The sequence below is a fragment of the Cyanistes caeruleus genome, chromosome 7, assembly GCF_971803275.1.
Source record: "Cyanistes caeruleus chromosome 7, bCyaCae1.hap1.1, whole genome shotgun sequence".
Lineage (NCBI taxonomy): Eukaryota > Metazoa > Chordata > Aves > Passeriformes > Paridae > Cyanistes > Cyanistes caeruleus.
In genome coordinates this window covers 25,307,772-25,323,479 of record NC_141707.1, presented here as the reverse complement: position 1 = coordinate 25,323,479, position 15,708 = coordinate 25,307,772, and the positions used below count along the sequence as shown (strand labels likewise).

The 15,708-nt window shown below is 39.6% G+C and overlaps 2 protein-coding genes across 5 annotated transcripts in view; both read right to left on the bottom strand.

The window, feature by feature from the left end:
- Window positions 1-3,832, bottom strand: part of PLA2R1 (phospholipase A2 receptor 1) — a 37,747-nt gene extending 33,915 nt beyond the window's left edge. Inside the window, exons 1-2 of the mRNA XM_086896669.1 lie at window positions 3,619-3,832; window positions 212-595 (exon numbers count right to left, since the gene is read on the bottom strand). Of these exons, the coding sequence (XP_086752795.1) occupies window positions 212-595; window positions 3,619-3,748 (514 nt within the window). The 5' untranslated portion in view covers window positions 3,749-3,832. The remainder of the gene's footprint in view (window positions 1-211; window positions 596-3,618) is intronic.
- A 4,616-nt stretch (window positions 3,833-8,448) lies between these two features.
- Window positions 8,449-15,708, bottom strand: part of ITGB6 (integrin subunit beta 6) — a 52,105-nt gene continuing 44,845 nt past the window's right edge. For all 4 annotated transcript variants that reach the window (XM_023931124.2, XM_086898573.1, XM_023931123.2 and 1 more), the window contains 3 exons: window positions 14,898-15,017; window positions 13,233-13,399; window positions 8,449-11,939 (listed from right to left, as the gene is read on the bottom strand). In XM_023931124.2, coding sequence (XP_023786892.2) covers window positions 11,838-11,939; window positions 13,233-13,399; window positions 14,898-15,017 — 389 coding nt within the window. In that variant the 3' untranslated portion in view covers window positions 8,449-11,837. The remainder of the gene's footprint in view (window positions 11,940-13,232; window positions 13,400-14,897; window positions 15,018-15,708) is intronic.

The following is a 15,708-nucleotide window of genomic DNA, read 5'->3' as shown; positions in this document are numbered from 1 at the left end:
AAGGATACTGGTGGGTTTGGGGGTCAATTTAAAAAAAGAATATCAACTGTGTGGTATGCTCATTTCAAGCACTGCACATAGAAAAACCACACAAATTTTGAGTCCCAAACCGCAATAGAGACTGAAAGAGACCACAAGCACCTGACCTCCCTCTAATAGAACTTCTGAAACTTTTCCCATCTACACTTCTGTGACAACATTTTATTCTTACCTTGAAAAGGGTGTTCACAAATGTCTTCATCATAGGACATATACTGTTTCCATTGGCAAGTAGATTTTTTTTTGGCCACAATATGTTTTCTGTTTTCAACCGCTAATTTGTACTCTGATACCCCAACTAACGCTTTTCCAGCACAGTTCCACCATAATGAGTATTGAGTTGAGTCACATTCCAGCATAGTTAGTGGCTGTTCTGGTTTGCTGATGTTCAGCCCCAGGCAGGTGCTGCTGCCTATGTTGAAAAGACGATGGTTGGATACCCATTTCCACAACATCTCTTCTGAGAGCTGACCGCAGTCTTCCAGAACAAGGCCAGCTCTGTCCACTGTAATGCACAAGCTGGAATTTTCACTCTGGATAATAAATATCCCTTTATCTGTTGGGGGAAGAAAACCCAATGAACTTTCAGTCTAGAGAATACTGCGATTGATTAAATAGTATTAAAAGATAAATGTTTTAATTGCAGCTATTTAGGAAGAAAACAGAAAATATCTATCAGAATAATTGACACTCCAAAAATCTAAGGAGTACTGGCCTAAATTTACTGCCAGCTGATTTTTCTAAACATATAGACTACTTGCAAGCCCACAAAAATAAAACCAGGTAATATTTCTCAAGTTGGATAGCCAAAAATAACCCCCAAACAAAAACAAGAGGTGCCCAAAACCATCAGTCATATCTAAATAAAAAAGGCCACTGGTCACCAAGACAGAGTTAAGGTCACATTAATGGAGCAAAGGCTGAAGGAATACAAGAAGTCATGCTGTATATTGCAAAATAATCCCCAATGTAGAGTGCAATTAAAGTAAAAACTAAATATTTTAAGACTGACATGGCCATATTCATTCTTTACTCTGCAACTACAGAGAAGAAAAGAAAGGAAATAATTGTCAATGGGACACAGAAACAGCAGGATTTATCTATATCATTAGAACTGGTGGCCAAGGGTTAAGATATGCCTTTCCTGTTTGATGCGTATCATTCAACTATCTGTGTCTACCCTCCACAAGAGCAGATGTGGGGCTAGCCTAACATCCCAGATTTTTTTGAATCACATAGAAATTCACTGAAATATGTGACATCATGTTATAAGTATGTGAAAAAAGTCATCTGTTTAAAGTCTTGGGAGCAAAAGTTTAACTGATCACACAGACTGAAAAAAAAGGGCAGCTGAGGAACTGGAAGTCAGCAAAATGTAAGCCTCTAACAGCTCAGCTACTTGATTATCTCAGAAATCCAATGGTAAATAATCCAGGGAGTTTTGTTCACATTATATGCGAGATATTTATTTTACACCTCAGGAGATTATGTGTTGAGAACCTGAGCAGCACATCCATTTTGCCTTCAGATTTTACAGTGATAGTTTCTGCCATGCATACTTTCAAGTTTCTGCAATTCACTACACCTAGCATACTGAAGCACTAACTATGACAATAAAAAATCCCTCTCAAATTGACATAACCCACAAATAAAATATGAGATGCAGAGGTCCACCCAGATGTTGTGTCTGAGTTTAGTGCATAGTGCTTAGGTGTGGCTCTAAAAAAGGAAGATGTTTCAAGCAGCACCTTGACAGTGCAGTGTAACAGGCACACGGGAGATCAGCTCAATAATATAATGTGCATACAAGCAGAACAGGGAGGACATGGATTATGGAGAGGTTTTTAGTCCTTCTGACTGGCAGCAGGTGAAAACCAGCCTGAAAACATGAAATTGTGTCTTTCAAGCACTTGGTAGCTGTCCTACATTAAGTCCTTAACCGTTTAGGGGTGAGCAAGTTTCCTTTGACCCATGGTAAGTAACTTACAGTTGTCAGGTGTTTGAACTCAGTGAAAATCCATTGGACCCTGCAACAGATACCGAGATTGGCCCTTCGGTTTTGAGTTTTCTGTGAAGTTTTGAGGTTTGTACTGTTTTCACCCTTCTTATCCAGCCCAATCCTCTATGGGTAACACAGTTGTCTCTGCCTTTGTGGCCAGAAAGAGTTTCTGCTTCTCATGCTAAGGGTATGCCTTTTCCACATCAGTCTTATCTTTGCTGACCAGAAAATACACTGTTTTTTATTTGCTAGATAACTAAAAGCCAGGATGTTAGCACTGATAAACACTGATTAATTAGGTTAATTCACCAGAATACTGGGATTCACATGTAGATTGTGAGTTTGACAGAGTTTGTCTAGATCATGACAGCATGCAGCAATTCCCTTACAGCACCTTCCTGGGGTGGGGGGAGCAAGACCACAACCCAAAGGTGAAGGATTCTCAATCTTTGAAAGCCTTTATCTGGAAGGCTCTTAAGAGTTGCAATGACTGCTGAGAAAAGATAAGGTTCTCTCACAGTGTACACAAATAACCCATCTGGATGATCTCTGTGAATAACGTCCCTTTTTCATTCTGGGGCAACTTGTGCCAAGAACAGCCAGACCGTAATTCTTGAGTCCCCTTCCAAATGTGGTTTCCATTCCCCACATACAAAATGCAATTGGCAAGAGAGCCGTGCTGGCCTGAAGACTGCCAGGAAACAGCCAGCTCACCACAGAAGTAAGACATGAGAGACGGCAGGCTCAGTGACAGCTCCAGGAGCTCCAGCTCAGCTCTGTCTTCAAGCAGGGCAATGAGACAACTGGGGCAACATCAAGCCTGGGAACGCCTCCAGGCTCACCTCCTTTCAGTTTGCAAAGCTACACCATCCATTTTACAGCTGCTTACATAGCTGAGTTTGTTACACTGTTTTTGTCTCCAGGTGTAAGAGTCTGTGCCCAAAGGCCTGCAGATGAAGAGCTGCAATGGAGCTCCGGGGCTCCAGAGGACCCAACGAGGAAAGGAGATAATCTATGCTTTAGAAACTGAATGGGTGAAGGGAAGTCTTTAGAAAAGCTCCGCTTCTCTGCATCCAGGCCCCTCCACACAAGGACAAGGTGACAAGAAACACTGAGAGAAGAGAAGCCCGGAGCTGATGTGCAGCCCCAGATGAAAAGCTAATTGCTGACCAGTAGCTCCGAGTTCCTGTTTACTTGGGCTCAACACAGCTAATCGGGAATAAACGGCTGTAACAAAACTAGGCGAACAAGATAGCTTCATTTCCTTCCCCCTTACCTCCCATTTCCTTCCCTCCAAAAAAGCAGTGAGAATTGTTTCTGTGATAATAAAGAAAGTAACCGGGATTTACTGGAAATGAGAAAAAAAAATCTATCCCTATTCTCTCCGGGTGCACGGAGGGCGGCGATGGGCAGCGGAGCAAGAAGCAGTGAAGCCGGCAGGTCCCAGGGGCTCCGCTCCCGGACCCCGCTCCCGGAGCGCTCCCGCACGGCGACACGGGCTCGGCTCGCCCGGGGCCAAGGACTGTGCCCGGCACCCCGCCCTCCGCTCCCCACCCTGCCCAGCCCCGGGGGTCACTCACTCCGCAGGGAAGGCACCGCGTCCTGGCCGAGGGCGGCGGCGCCGCGGCCGCCCGGCAGCAGCAGCAGCAGCAGCAGGAGGAGGAGGAGGAGGCGGCAGCCGGGCAGCAGCCGCAGCCGCAGCGCCGGCATCGCCCCGGCACTGCCGCCCCGCTCCGCTCCGGCCGCGGAGCCGCCGGGCAGGCCTGGGCAGGGCAGAGCCGCGATCCCACCCCGGCGGCCAGGGAGGGGCGGCCCCGGGGCGGCCCCGGGCTCCCCCCGGGCTCCCCCCGGGCTGCGGGAGGGGTGCGGGGCCGGTCGCGCCGGGAAATGCCGCTCGTCCAGCTCGGGCTCTCTGCCCACGTAGAGATGTGGATTCAAGCGGATAAAATACTCCGTAATAACCTTAATTGCCATCTGAAAACACCCACTTTCTCTTGCTTGTACCCCAGGTACTTTTATCTGAAAAAGAATCAGAAAACACAGAGCCATTGGCGGTGGGAGGCCACCGTCAGCACAGTCCGTGTTCCCAAATTCGCTGTTCTGTACCTGAACATCCCCCCTATCCCGGATCCCACTCGGACACTTGTGTTTTATGCTAGGTGAGCTTTGACCTAGAATTCATTTTATGTTTTGGCATGGGGAAAATTAATTGCCATCTTCCATTTCGTTCATCTCTGTCTTTGGTCGAACATTTGCAAGAGCTGCCCCCCTTGGGCTGAGTTTCAGACTTGCAGAAAGTCAAAAGCAGAACCTCTTGGTTAAAAATAGAGTAACTTTACGGGAATCCGCAGGAACGTTTGTTTTTAATCTGCAAAAATCATGTTCCTGGTGTGTTCTTTATGCGTGGCAGCCAAGTAAGTACATAAACATGTACATAAGTGTAAAAAACAAACACAGTGCTGGAATTGAGGCTGCTCCCCCATGTCTACTTCAATTATGATACAAGGATGGAAAACAGAAGTCTCTGGGCTTGGGAAAATTTCTTTCTGATAGTTTGGTAGAAGAAGGACTTGAGAAGCAAGAGAAAACAAACACTCAGAAGTAGATAGGTGGAAGGGTTTCTCCCCATTTAACAATGATAAAAGTGTCTGACAGAACAAACAGCAGGAAATACTGCTGCAGAAGCTGGTCTAGGAGTGGTCTGACTTTGCAAGGCAGGAGGCTTGTAACTCTCATGGAGCTGTCATGTACCTGCTCTCAGGAAAACTGCAGCCTTCTGAAATATTCAGATTCTGGGAGAGAAGTTTGTTAATGAGCCATTTTTGAAAATCTGGCCATTCAGACCTGTCTACATCTCTTCAGAAGAGTTTGGCCACTACTTTGAGTACTGAGCTCCAGAAAAGGGCTCTCTTGCTGGGTCACACTGAGAAATTCAGCTCTGTTCATGATAGAACATTTAAAAATAATGGTGCCAGAGAGCAAAAATGAGGCTGCTGAGGGAATGAGTCCCACTTCAACTGGATTTTTCTGCTGATGTCAGCAAGATCAAAGTAACCACATTCTGATTATTCATTACCAATAAACTTATCAAAGTGTTTTTCTAAATATTTTGCTAAACGCAAATTAACAGCTTATTAATTCTAAGTGGTTTTCCTTGCTATTTTTTCTTTGCTACTGAGTTCTTTCTCTTTGACAAAACAATTTTTTACTGGCCTATATCTATTTTGTTCTGACAAAACTTCTAAATTCTTTCTAGTGCAATTATAGTTATACTGACCTGGCAATTTATAGTTAAGGTATACTTACTTGTTTACAATAATAAGACATCTTGGCTGGCATAATGGCTTGTAGAACCGACATGATTTGGAACATTTTCAGAAGTAAACTTGATGGCAGTTTAAAATACCTTGCTCATTAAATGAGCATAATAATAATTGGGTATAACTTCCCAATTTTGGGGGGGGTGGAAGGTTTAATTTGAAGCTTTATCTGCCTTCTTTAAGACTTTTGCTGCATTGATTTGGCTTCTTTATTTTATTTTCTGTCTGAAACCCACTTTCTGTAATTTTTTTTTTCATTTCCTTATTAATGGCCTGTTCTCTTCCTTTTTGTGAATACACATATATATACACACATACATACATATCTATCTTTGCATATATACATACACAAATGCACTTGTTTGAGCTGATCTGCTTTTGCTATTTAGGTACTCTACACAAATGTTCAATTTCTTCCTCTGTCTTTTCTTAGACTTCACCGTCTGTGTGAGATCTATAGAAAGATACAAATCCAGTGCATGTTCATGACCTGCATCCACAAACATAAGCTGTCATTAAATTCACACTAATTCAATTTGCTTACAAACCCTTTGCTTTTTCAAGACACACACACACAGATTCAGTGTGTCACGCATTCAGCACCTGCTTACACAGTAATTTCTGCTCATAATCTGAGGTCTGAAGACAAGTCTCATTTTTTTCCCCAATCATCCAGAGTGGAAATAACCAGAGAATACCTAGGAAGAAAAAGAAGGCCCAAAATTCCTTGCATTAGCAGTGCCTAGCAAGAAATAATTCCATCTTTTTTGGAGGCACTGTCCTACATCTTGTTTGGATGTGAAAAATGACAGTTCCTAGGCATCTTGAATCCACTCCCTAACAGCCTTGGGCTAAGGCTGGTGCCAAGCAGAAAGGTGTAGAGAGAGCCATGCTGTGGCAGTCCTGCATTCCCCTTGGCATGCTTTTTGTAGCTGCAGTGAGCTTGGAACTCTGGGCTTTGAAGTTTTCTGAACCCTAACCCTAGGCATGATGCTAACCCTAGGCTGAGCAGTGCATTTACCTTCCCTTTCACTTAAAAGTTTTGCTGTTTACTCCAGAGACAGATCTCATTTATCAGCTCTGACAGTCATGTTACATCTGGGTATAGTCACTACAGGCACTGCTCCCACCTTCCCTACCCCCTCTGACACATCCCAGCCATGACCAGTGGTACCCTTATTCCTTTTGGCAGCCCCACCTGTGTGTTTCTGCCACACCACTGCAGTCTCCCATGCTCCCAGGTAATTACTGCAGCCACCAGGCTCTGCAATTTCTGTCCCTGTCAGCTCGCATTGGGTAACACAGCCTTACAGAACAGTCTGTACTGGCCAGTTCCAGGGTAAGTCAAATCCCAGCTGTAAATTGCCAGTTTTATGTTCATTAGTCAGAATGTGTATTGCTTTTTTCCTAAAGGTGACTGCTTATTTTTATTTGTTAGCTCTTTAGCTTCACACTTGAAACTTCTTTTTCAATGTAAAAAACTCCTTTAAAGGTAATAAGAGCATTACTATGAGTTAATTCTTTTAAATTCTACTAAATAGCAGCTATTCTTTCACAGTCATGAAATGGAGAGAGTTACTACCTCTGTGACTCTTACTGCACCACATGAGCCATCTCCCAGTGAATCCTAACCTTTCCAAGCTCTCCATCCCTCTTCCCCTGTAAATGCTCACTAGTCTAGAATATTTTGTTATAGTATATGATTTAATATAGGTAGAAATGTTACTTTTACTATAAATCTAGCATGTCAGTCTGTTGATTGGTAGTTATATCAAATTCAATAGCAGGCAAATATTCATGTAGTTCATTTGATATGGCATTAAGGGAAAAATCCAATATTTAAATACTTGCAATAAAACATAAATGGCTAATGGGGCCAGAGCTGCCTCTAAGGACATCCCTCTTGGTTTCTCAAAGCCTTTCCTCACCTTATCCTTTCCATTTGAGATCCTTGGCAAAACCATACCTGCTGTGAAATTTATCCTTCAATGTAACAGTCATTTTTTTGCCATTCTTGTTAGTACAATTGCTGTGAAATCAATGGAAGAATGAAGCAGTTTTTGCAAAATTTGCCACCAAAAGAATGCCTAATGTTTCCCCAAAATAAAGCTATTAATATTACACTCTAGATTTACTAGAAGGCTGTGAACAACTCAGGAAGAACAGACAACCACTAACAAAGTACTATCAGTCTAGTTGGGAAAAAACTTGACTGGGAACAAATATATTATGCTTGCAGAAATTCTTGGGCATAATGTCTGCTCAGTGCTGATATGATTTCACAGGTTGGGAGAGGATGTGCCTTTGCACCTTGTGCACTCCTTCCCACAAGAGCTGATAATGTTTTCTCAGCCACGCTTACATGATCCAAAATTAGGCTCCAAAATCCTCCTGCTAATATAAATGCATTTCTTGCATTCATTAGAGAATATATGCATGGGGAAACTCAAATAAATTTTACTTTGACTCTTTCTTTAACCAATTTCTTCTCAGGTGAAATAATCCTTGTATTAGATACCTTACTTTGTATTCAATAAAAATGAGTAAACAGATTTTTTTTTTGTCTTCAAAATTCTTGTAAATCAGATATAGAGTCAGTCTCATACCTAAGGAATTATGAACCAGCACTTAAGAAAGGACTAAAAAGAAAATATACACTGTGCTTTATTTTCAAAAAAGATATTCCTGCTGTTACCTGACAGAATGGGTGGATCTTACACAACTTGTGCAATTTAGGGATCTGTATGAAAGAATCATAGAATGGTTTGGGCTGGAAAAAAAATTAAAGATCATCTAGTTCTAAAGAAAGAAAGAACGACTTATGTCATCGATCAGTGTTCCAGAAATAGGCTCCTTGCAACAGTTGTCCATTAAGTCACTTCCTTGAAAAGTAAAAGGATCACAAATGAAAAAAAATCTAGACATTAAATTTCATGTGCTGTCTTTTAAAAGTGGTGAGGAAAATAATTTCTAGGGTATGCCAAAGCATGAGAAATTTGCTAAGATTTGTGAAATCATGTGAAAACAGTGATAAAGACACATGCCAAAAGGGAAAATGAAGAATGAACAAAAAGAAAACGTATTATAAAATTATTCAATTTTACAATCTTTATTCAAGGTCAAATAACTCCTTTTTTACACAAACAAGTTGAATGATTTACTGGTTTCTTTCAAATAGATGAAGCTAAAATAGTGTTTTTATTTTTAGACTGTGTGTGGTAAGTTTTGGGGGGCAATAACTCTGGCAATAACACACTGCCAAACAAACCTGATCTCCCACATAAAGGCAGATGAAGCATGGAGAGTATTGCACTTGACACCCGAATCTTGTATCCCAGACCCATTACCCACTAGCTGCATTACAAAACAAACTTGAATGTAATCTGGACATTTACAATACAAACTAACATGCACCTTTTATAAATCAAATGAAACATTGTCCATTTAACATACATTACTGAACAGGGTGTATGAGATATACCATAAAATTGCTAATGATTATTCTTTTATTCAATTTAAATCATTAGTGAATAGAAGTATTACTATTAAAAAGTGTTTTGGCCACTCTCAAAGACCAGCCTGAGGTCAAAACAGTGTTTGTGAAAACAGCAGAAAGACTTTTTCATCCCACTTACCACACACAAACTCACTTGGTGGAGAAAGAAACTTTAAAAAGAGAAAAATATGAACTTTGATAAAAATCCTACAAAATGAAAATGATATAGTTAACAAAAAGGGATGAATACCACGCTTTTTTATAGGGTGAATGCCAAGTGAGATCTTCAAAGTTCTTGAAATCTGGAAGTTTAGTCAAAATTTATGATCTAAATTAATGCTATTAAAGGATGGCTCAAATGTATGAGTTGAGTTATTTCATATCCCTCAATAATAAAAACCTTCCTCACCAAGTCCTTTTATTTTCTCTCTTCTGATAAATTCTAATTGTTTGAGTGATTTCCAGCCTGACAACTTGGAAGGTGCACAGAAAATTTATACTACAGTGAGTCACAGCAGGGAAATTGCAAATCATCCTGCCTGGCTCCTGAACATTTTTAATAATCTGGAAAGAGATTGTTAGGAGGAGCAATTGGACTGTAAACATAACAAATTTGATCTCTGCTGATGATCAGAAGACACAAGTGATGGGAAGAGGGTGAGAAGGTTTGTGAAATGAGATCTCCTGTAGGAACAGGGAATGTAGAGCACCAAGCATTTGATATGAAACACAAACACCAATTTGTTATTAACATTTGAAGGCTGAGGTACGTTGGAATATTGAGATGGGCAGCCTACAGGAGAAAGGCTTTCAACCCTAACACTGAGCAGCAAAATCAGATCTCAGAATTTAAAATGTATTTAATAAACAGTACAGGGTTTTTATTACTTGAAAAGTAATAAAAGTATTTTGATTTTTTTCAGAGAAAGTTTATAATTTGATGACTTCTACATGAGGAACAAAAGAGTAACAGATAACCGACACGGGTGAAATCCAGATTTCCCTAGTCCCTTAGGCAATCCTCACCCAAATGGAATCTGAGCAGATTCAGGGGCCAGCTTTGCATCCCATGAGTTTATCCATGTGCCAGGGAAATGGGATTTGGTCCCATATGTAACTTGCACTGAAATCTGTGGGAGTCTAGTGGTTGGAAGGGCCATAGATTCAAGCCTTTATCTGTACACTTTCCACTATGAGATATGCAGGAATACCAGAACACAGATGCAAATCTGTTCCAGCTGGACCACAGCCATCATTTCCATCACACCCTAGAATTTTGTACTTAATACATGGTTCCAGCATCACCTTCCTTCCAAAGGCATCTGATACTATTTCTCTTTGTATAGACATATGTACTACAGGTTCTAACTCACTAATAGACAGTACTAACCAGTTTGTTTAAACAAAACAATCTTTGTAAACCAAAACTAATAGTTTCACTGAAACTAAATCCACATCTGCAGCCATTGACTCCAGTAGGCTTTGGATCAGGCCCTAAAACAGGCATGTGTCAGAGCTTGCTAACAAACCAGTCTCAGTCCCAGAAATTGTGGAGGATATGGAGACTGAAGTTGTACAAACGTGGTAAATATTTATTACAAAATGGACATCGACTTTTTCAGATCAAATACATTCAGATCAATACATTTTAAAACAAATTCCCTATTTACCTTAGAGAATGTATGTGATCGTTTGTAACAGTGGCAAAGTACCTTTGATTTCTTTGTCTTCTATTCTAGTACCTTCATATGTACATTTTGACCATCTGTTTCAGAGTAGCAAAAATGCAGCTGAAAAGTGATATTAAAAAGTAAAGTTCATTATTGTTACCTTAAAATAGTCCAGTGTTATAATTTTTCTATCCCAGCATGTTAGCTACTTTTTTACTTTCTTTATTCAGTGCTATGCATGCTAACCGATTACAATTCAAAAATTTACAGCAAGTCATTTGTAATTAGCTAAAATGGAGATTTAAAAATCCTCATTAAGATAATGGAAATTAACACGAAGTGAAATCCATAGATCTTTTTTGTTGTTTAGTTTGGGGGAAAATAAACCAAACCAAATCCAAAACCAAACAACCCAGCCCAAAAGAGCTGAATATGTTGTAATGCACAAGAATAAGCAATTTGGCTGCTGGGCATTGAAAGAACCTCACAATTTTGGACATACCAAAAATGAGTACTGTCCTTGTGTGTGATAATAAACCTTTTATGTGAATATTTCTGCTTGTAAAGGGCTCCTAAGCCACTGTGTGATGGTCCAGCATGTGAGGTTGTGAGTTGTGAGCACAAAACAACTGCAAGTGAATAAGGCTTGATTTAACTTTCCCTGAGATAATCCCAGGGCCTAGGTCTTTAAAGAACATCAAAGAGCAACAAGGAAAAGGAAAGAGAGAAACAGGACAATGAAAGAAGGATTAGAGAAGAAATGTTTCTTTATAACTTACATTTACAGAAGACAGGCACTATCACTACTTTTTTCTGGTGAGAAACTATTCAGTGACACAGATGATATGAGAAAGCTCAGTCCTCAGTAGTTTAAATTGCATTCATGAAAAAAAATCTTTTCTAAATTTAAACCAGCCAAATAGACCTGTACAAATACATTCCTAAACACTCATTTATGGAATTGTGTGTATGAGAAACTAGCATAAAATCCACTGCATATATCTAATTTAACAAAAAATAAGCTTACATGGTAATTTATAATCTTCATATTAAAGACAAAATTAAAATTATTTGTGGTGCCATTTTTTTAAGATGGGGGCTTTAACAATAAAGGGTCATTTATAAAAAAGTATTTCTACTAACCTTTACTAGTAATATGTTATCTTTATTTATCCCGACACAAGACATACATTCTCTAACAGAATGGTTATACCACTGCAACTTGCAAACAAATATCACATAATCAGCTGAGAAGAAACACGTTTAGATTCAGATTTCCTGCCAGTAAGACTAAGTTTGTAGTGTTGGAGGTGCTAATAGAAATCTGCAGCCATGGGCCTTTTATGCTTATCTTGGTTCTTGTAAGTCACATTTTTAAAAGTGGTTGTTGAGCCTCTGTACAGTGGATTTGTTTCCTAAAAAATCAAACACAAACAAACAAAACACGCAAACAAAAACAAATTAAGTAGGAGTCACACAATGTTTGTATAGAAGAAATGTTGTATCTTTGAAGACTTTAGAATAGCTTTTGGTAGATCACTTGTGTTCCAAGCCCCTGAAATTCAGACTGAATTCAGGCAGCACAAACCAGCCTGGAGTCAGGAACATGCTTTCCTTCACATCAGCCTCCCAGATTAAAGTAATGCACATCATCAAACAATGCTTCATCAAATGTGTCTGATAGAATATGGGTATCAAATCTTGCAGCTGCACCATTACAAAACCACGGAGAGTGTCTCAGCAGCTGGGTACGACTTGTCATGGTGCTCTTGTCACATACAGTACCCTCTGTGTGCTGGGAGATGGGCAAGTCTCACCTGAGCTTTTCATCCTGGCCTCTCATCAATCACTTCCTACTCTTTCCTCTTGTGACAGAAAAGTAAATCAAAATGCATCTATCAACCGTATCCTTCCCTTCGCTCTTGCCATACCTATTTCTCCTGAAGGATCAAGAAAACATTCTCAGATGGCCTCGCCTGTAAGTTAGGGATTTTTCCCAGGTCAAAAGCTGAAAGGCTGGCAGTGCCCATTCTTGGAAAAAGTTGCAATCACAGGATTTTGTAGGAGCACGGAGCCACATGAACACATTGCCTGTTCTCCTGACACCCACCAGAATGCTTACTCAACATGCTTTTTTGAAAAGATCCTCAGAAGTCCTAAAGCTTTTGCAAAAGGGCAAAAGTCAAGGGCAGAAATGAAAAAAGGAAAGGGAACATGTGGTGTAAGGTTACATTAGATGCCCAGAGCTATAGATAGAAAACAAGGCCTGGATTTCTCTGTCCTTTCCCCGTACATTTGGGACGGTTCCATTCACTTCTGCTGAGTTGGATCATGACAGAGGCCAGGAGCAGCCTCCCTTTCCTAACCAGCTCTTTCTGGCCAGAGGGGTACACCTTGGATAACCATACAGGCAGACAATAACATTGTAATGATTAATAGAAGACTGGTTACTAATTAAAAACAATTAATAAAAAATAAGTTTTCTACACATTCTTATACGTAGAAGAAATTAAACCAGGAGATTAAACATTAGATAATTTTCATCCATTAAAGAATCATAATTTTACTTTATAGAATAAAAATAAAGTGGTGAAAACCTACCAGAAAAAATTTAAAAGAACAAAATCAACGCACGAAATTTTAAAGGTAGTTATGTATCATGTAACCAAACTAAAGAACCTTGTATAAAATCAATGTGTTTCACATACCGTTTGCCATTTAACTTTTGATTTTTCTGCTTCGAATTTGGCCACCTCTTTTCGGTCTTGAACTGACACCAGTAATTTCCATATACAGAGTAAAACAATGCCAATGAGAAGGATAGCAAGGGTGACACCCACCACTATCATTGGGATATTTGGATGCTGTGCACAATCTGTGGAAACAAAACCAGTTATGACTGTGGATAACCAATCAATAAATTTTAGGCAATGAAAAACAGCAAAGAGGTGTGCTGAGATTCTCATTTGCCATGAGCTGGGCATGTCTTCTTCTTGAAGTTCATGTTCTTTTTCTCCTGCTAGGTTGCTAAAGGGCTTGTGTAACCAGCTGAAAAATACTGCATTAAAAAGTTTTAAAAAATATTTGCTAACTTATGCCACTGCTCTTTTGCCATGACAATTAGCAGCTGCTGGATGCAGACACAGATTCTGAAAAGTCAGAATAATACAATATAACAATCTGTTATATTGTAACAGATCTGTTACAATATCATTATAAAAATCAGGGCTGAGTTGAGAAAATTATGAATTTTACAGTGTTATGGCTGCAGGTCTAGTTCAATTAACTGATACTCCGTGGGTTGCAGAAGAAAAGATTTTAGTGAGATCTGTGTTAGGGTAAAGTCACCAATGATATTGATAAAACAGAGGAAACTGCACTTCTCTCATGAAAACAATGAGGGAAAAATTCCTTCAGATTTGATGAAAATGTTGGACTGTGAAATTGGAAAGAATTTTGCATTTCAAGTTCTGCAATAAATTTTGTGATAAAATATTTCAGAGACTCAGAATTAAAACTGAAATTTTTTTCTTCACCAAAACCCAAAGGAGTTTGATTCTTTTAGTATGAGAAAGTACTGCCTATGGAAGTTGGGGAACACTACTATTTTACAAAATTTTCTGCTAAACCATATCAGAACATTAAAAAAATCATTTCAGTCTGGTTTGTCTTACATGATCGCATTTCACATTCTGCTTTTGCTTGATGGCCTCAGTTAACTAATTCTGGGCAGCTCTGGTTTGGGCAGTGGGCTGGTGTTCTGGCTACTGGTGCCACATTGACTTCAGTTCCAAGAATGAAATTGTATTTCTGGAAAATTTCCTGTGGTCTCAGCCCAGTTCACATTTTTAGGTCCAGAAGCAGAACAGCCGATGACAGTGAAACTGGTTATTGTGGGAGGGCCATTACATAGAGGTCAATGAACTGTGCCTTCTGTAAGACATTTCTTCTTTTTAATTTTTTTCTTTCTTTTGCTCAAATATACTCAAAATGCATAATAAAGTAATTAATAAAGATAAAATCTTACCTTTAAATTCTTGAAACAGGGATTTAGGGGTGTAGTTTAAGAGGTGTGCCTTTGTTACAAGCACACTTGCTATACTAGAAACTTACACAAAACCAGACTAATGTTCTTATGGCAGGAGCTGCATTTTTTTGTGCAGTAAAATCAATTTCATTCTCACATATTTTTTAGAGAAAGGCTACACAAAGGCCATTAAATAACTATCTGAGGAGCTCTTTGGCTGGGCAGAGAAGAGCTACAAACACAAGGAGGCGATGTGCTCCTTAAAAGATCTCTGCTTCTAGGTTGCTAACCCTGTCTGTGCTTTTAAATCAGATTTCACCTACAAAAACCAATATTCACTGCTTACCTTTCTGTTCTATGCTGTGAATGACTGTCCTTCCCTGTTCATCAGCAGCCAGTAGAAATGTGGTTATACATTCATTTTCCCCCTGCAAAGAGCAGGAAATGGATTTATCCTCTGAATAATCTGCAGAGGGAAGGAAAAAAGTAATTCATCAGATCAAATGAAATTTAACCTTTAATAACCAGAGAGACTGTCTGCAGATGGTAAAGATGAAAGACAAAAGCAGAAATACTCTCTGAATTTATACTAAATTTAATGGCTTTTCTTCCAATCCCAATTTTGTTTACTTTCTGATTTTTCACTTATATTTCTGAAGAACTGATCCAGATGTTGTCAATCTGCACTGACCATCTAGTGCACCTTGTTACTTTAGTGTACAGTGAATTGCAATGAATTGGAAGTGCTCCCAAGATTCCTGGCAGCTGTCTAGGAAATGTAATACCCCCCAATTTATGGGACAAAGTACGTTCCTTTGCTTTGCAGCTACTCCTGCCACCTCTGGATCATGTTTCAGAAGTAGGTATACATACATCAGGCAGCTATGGATGCTGTTTAAAGGGCTGCCATTCATTTCCTACACAACAAGCCCCCGAAAGGTCTCTGTGTGTCCAATACTGACACAGGAATAAATAAAGATTAATAACAGAAAACTGCCATTCTGGGATTTTTGTAATGGGATTCCAGATGAAGCAAAAAAATTGACCTGAGATTACAGTCTGACCCCATTTATTCATCCCTCTATTTACCATTGATTGAACAAAAATTTAATCCACTTTTTCCTTTCAGGTTATTCCTAAGTGGGGAGCTGAGAAGA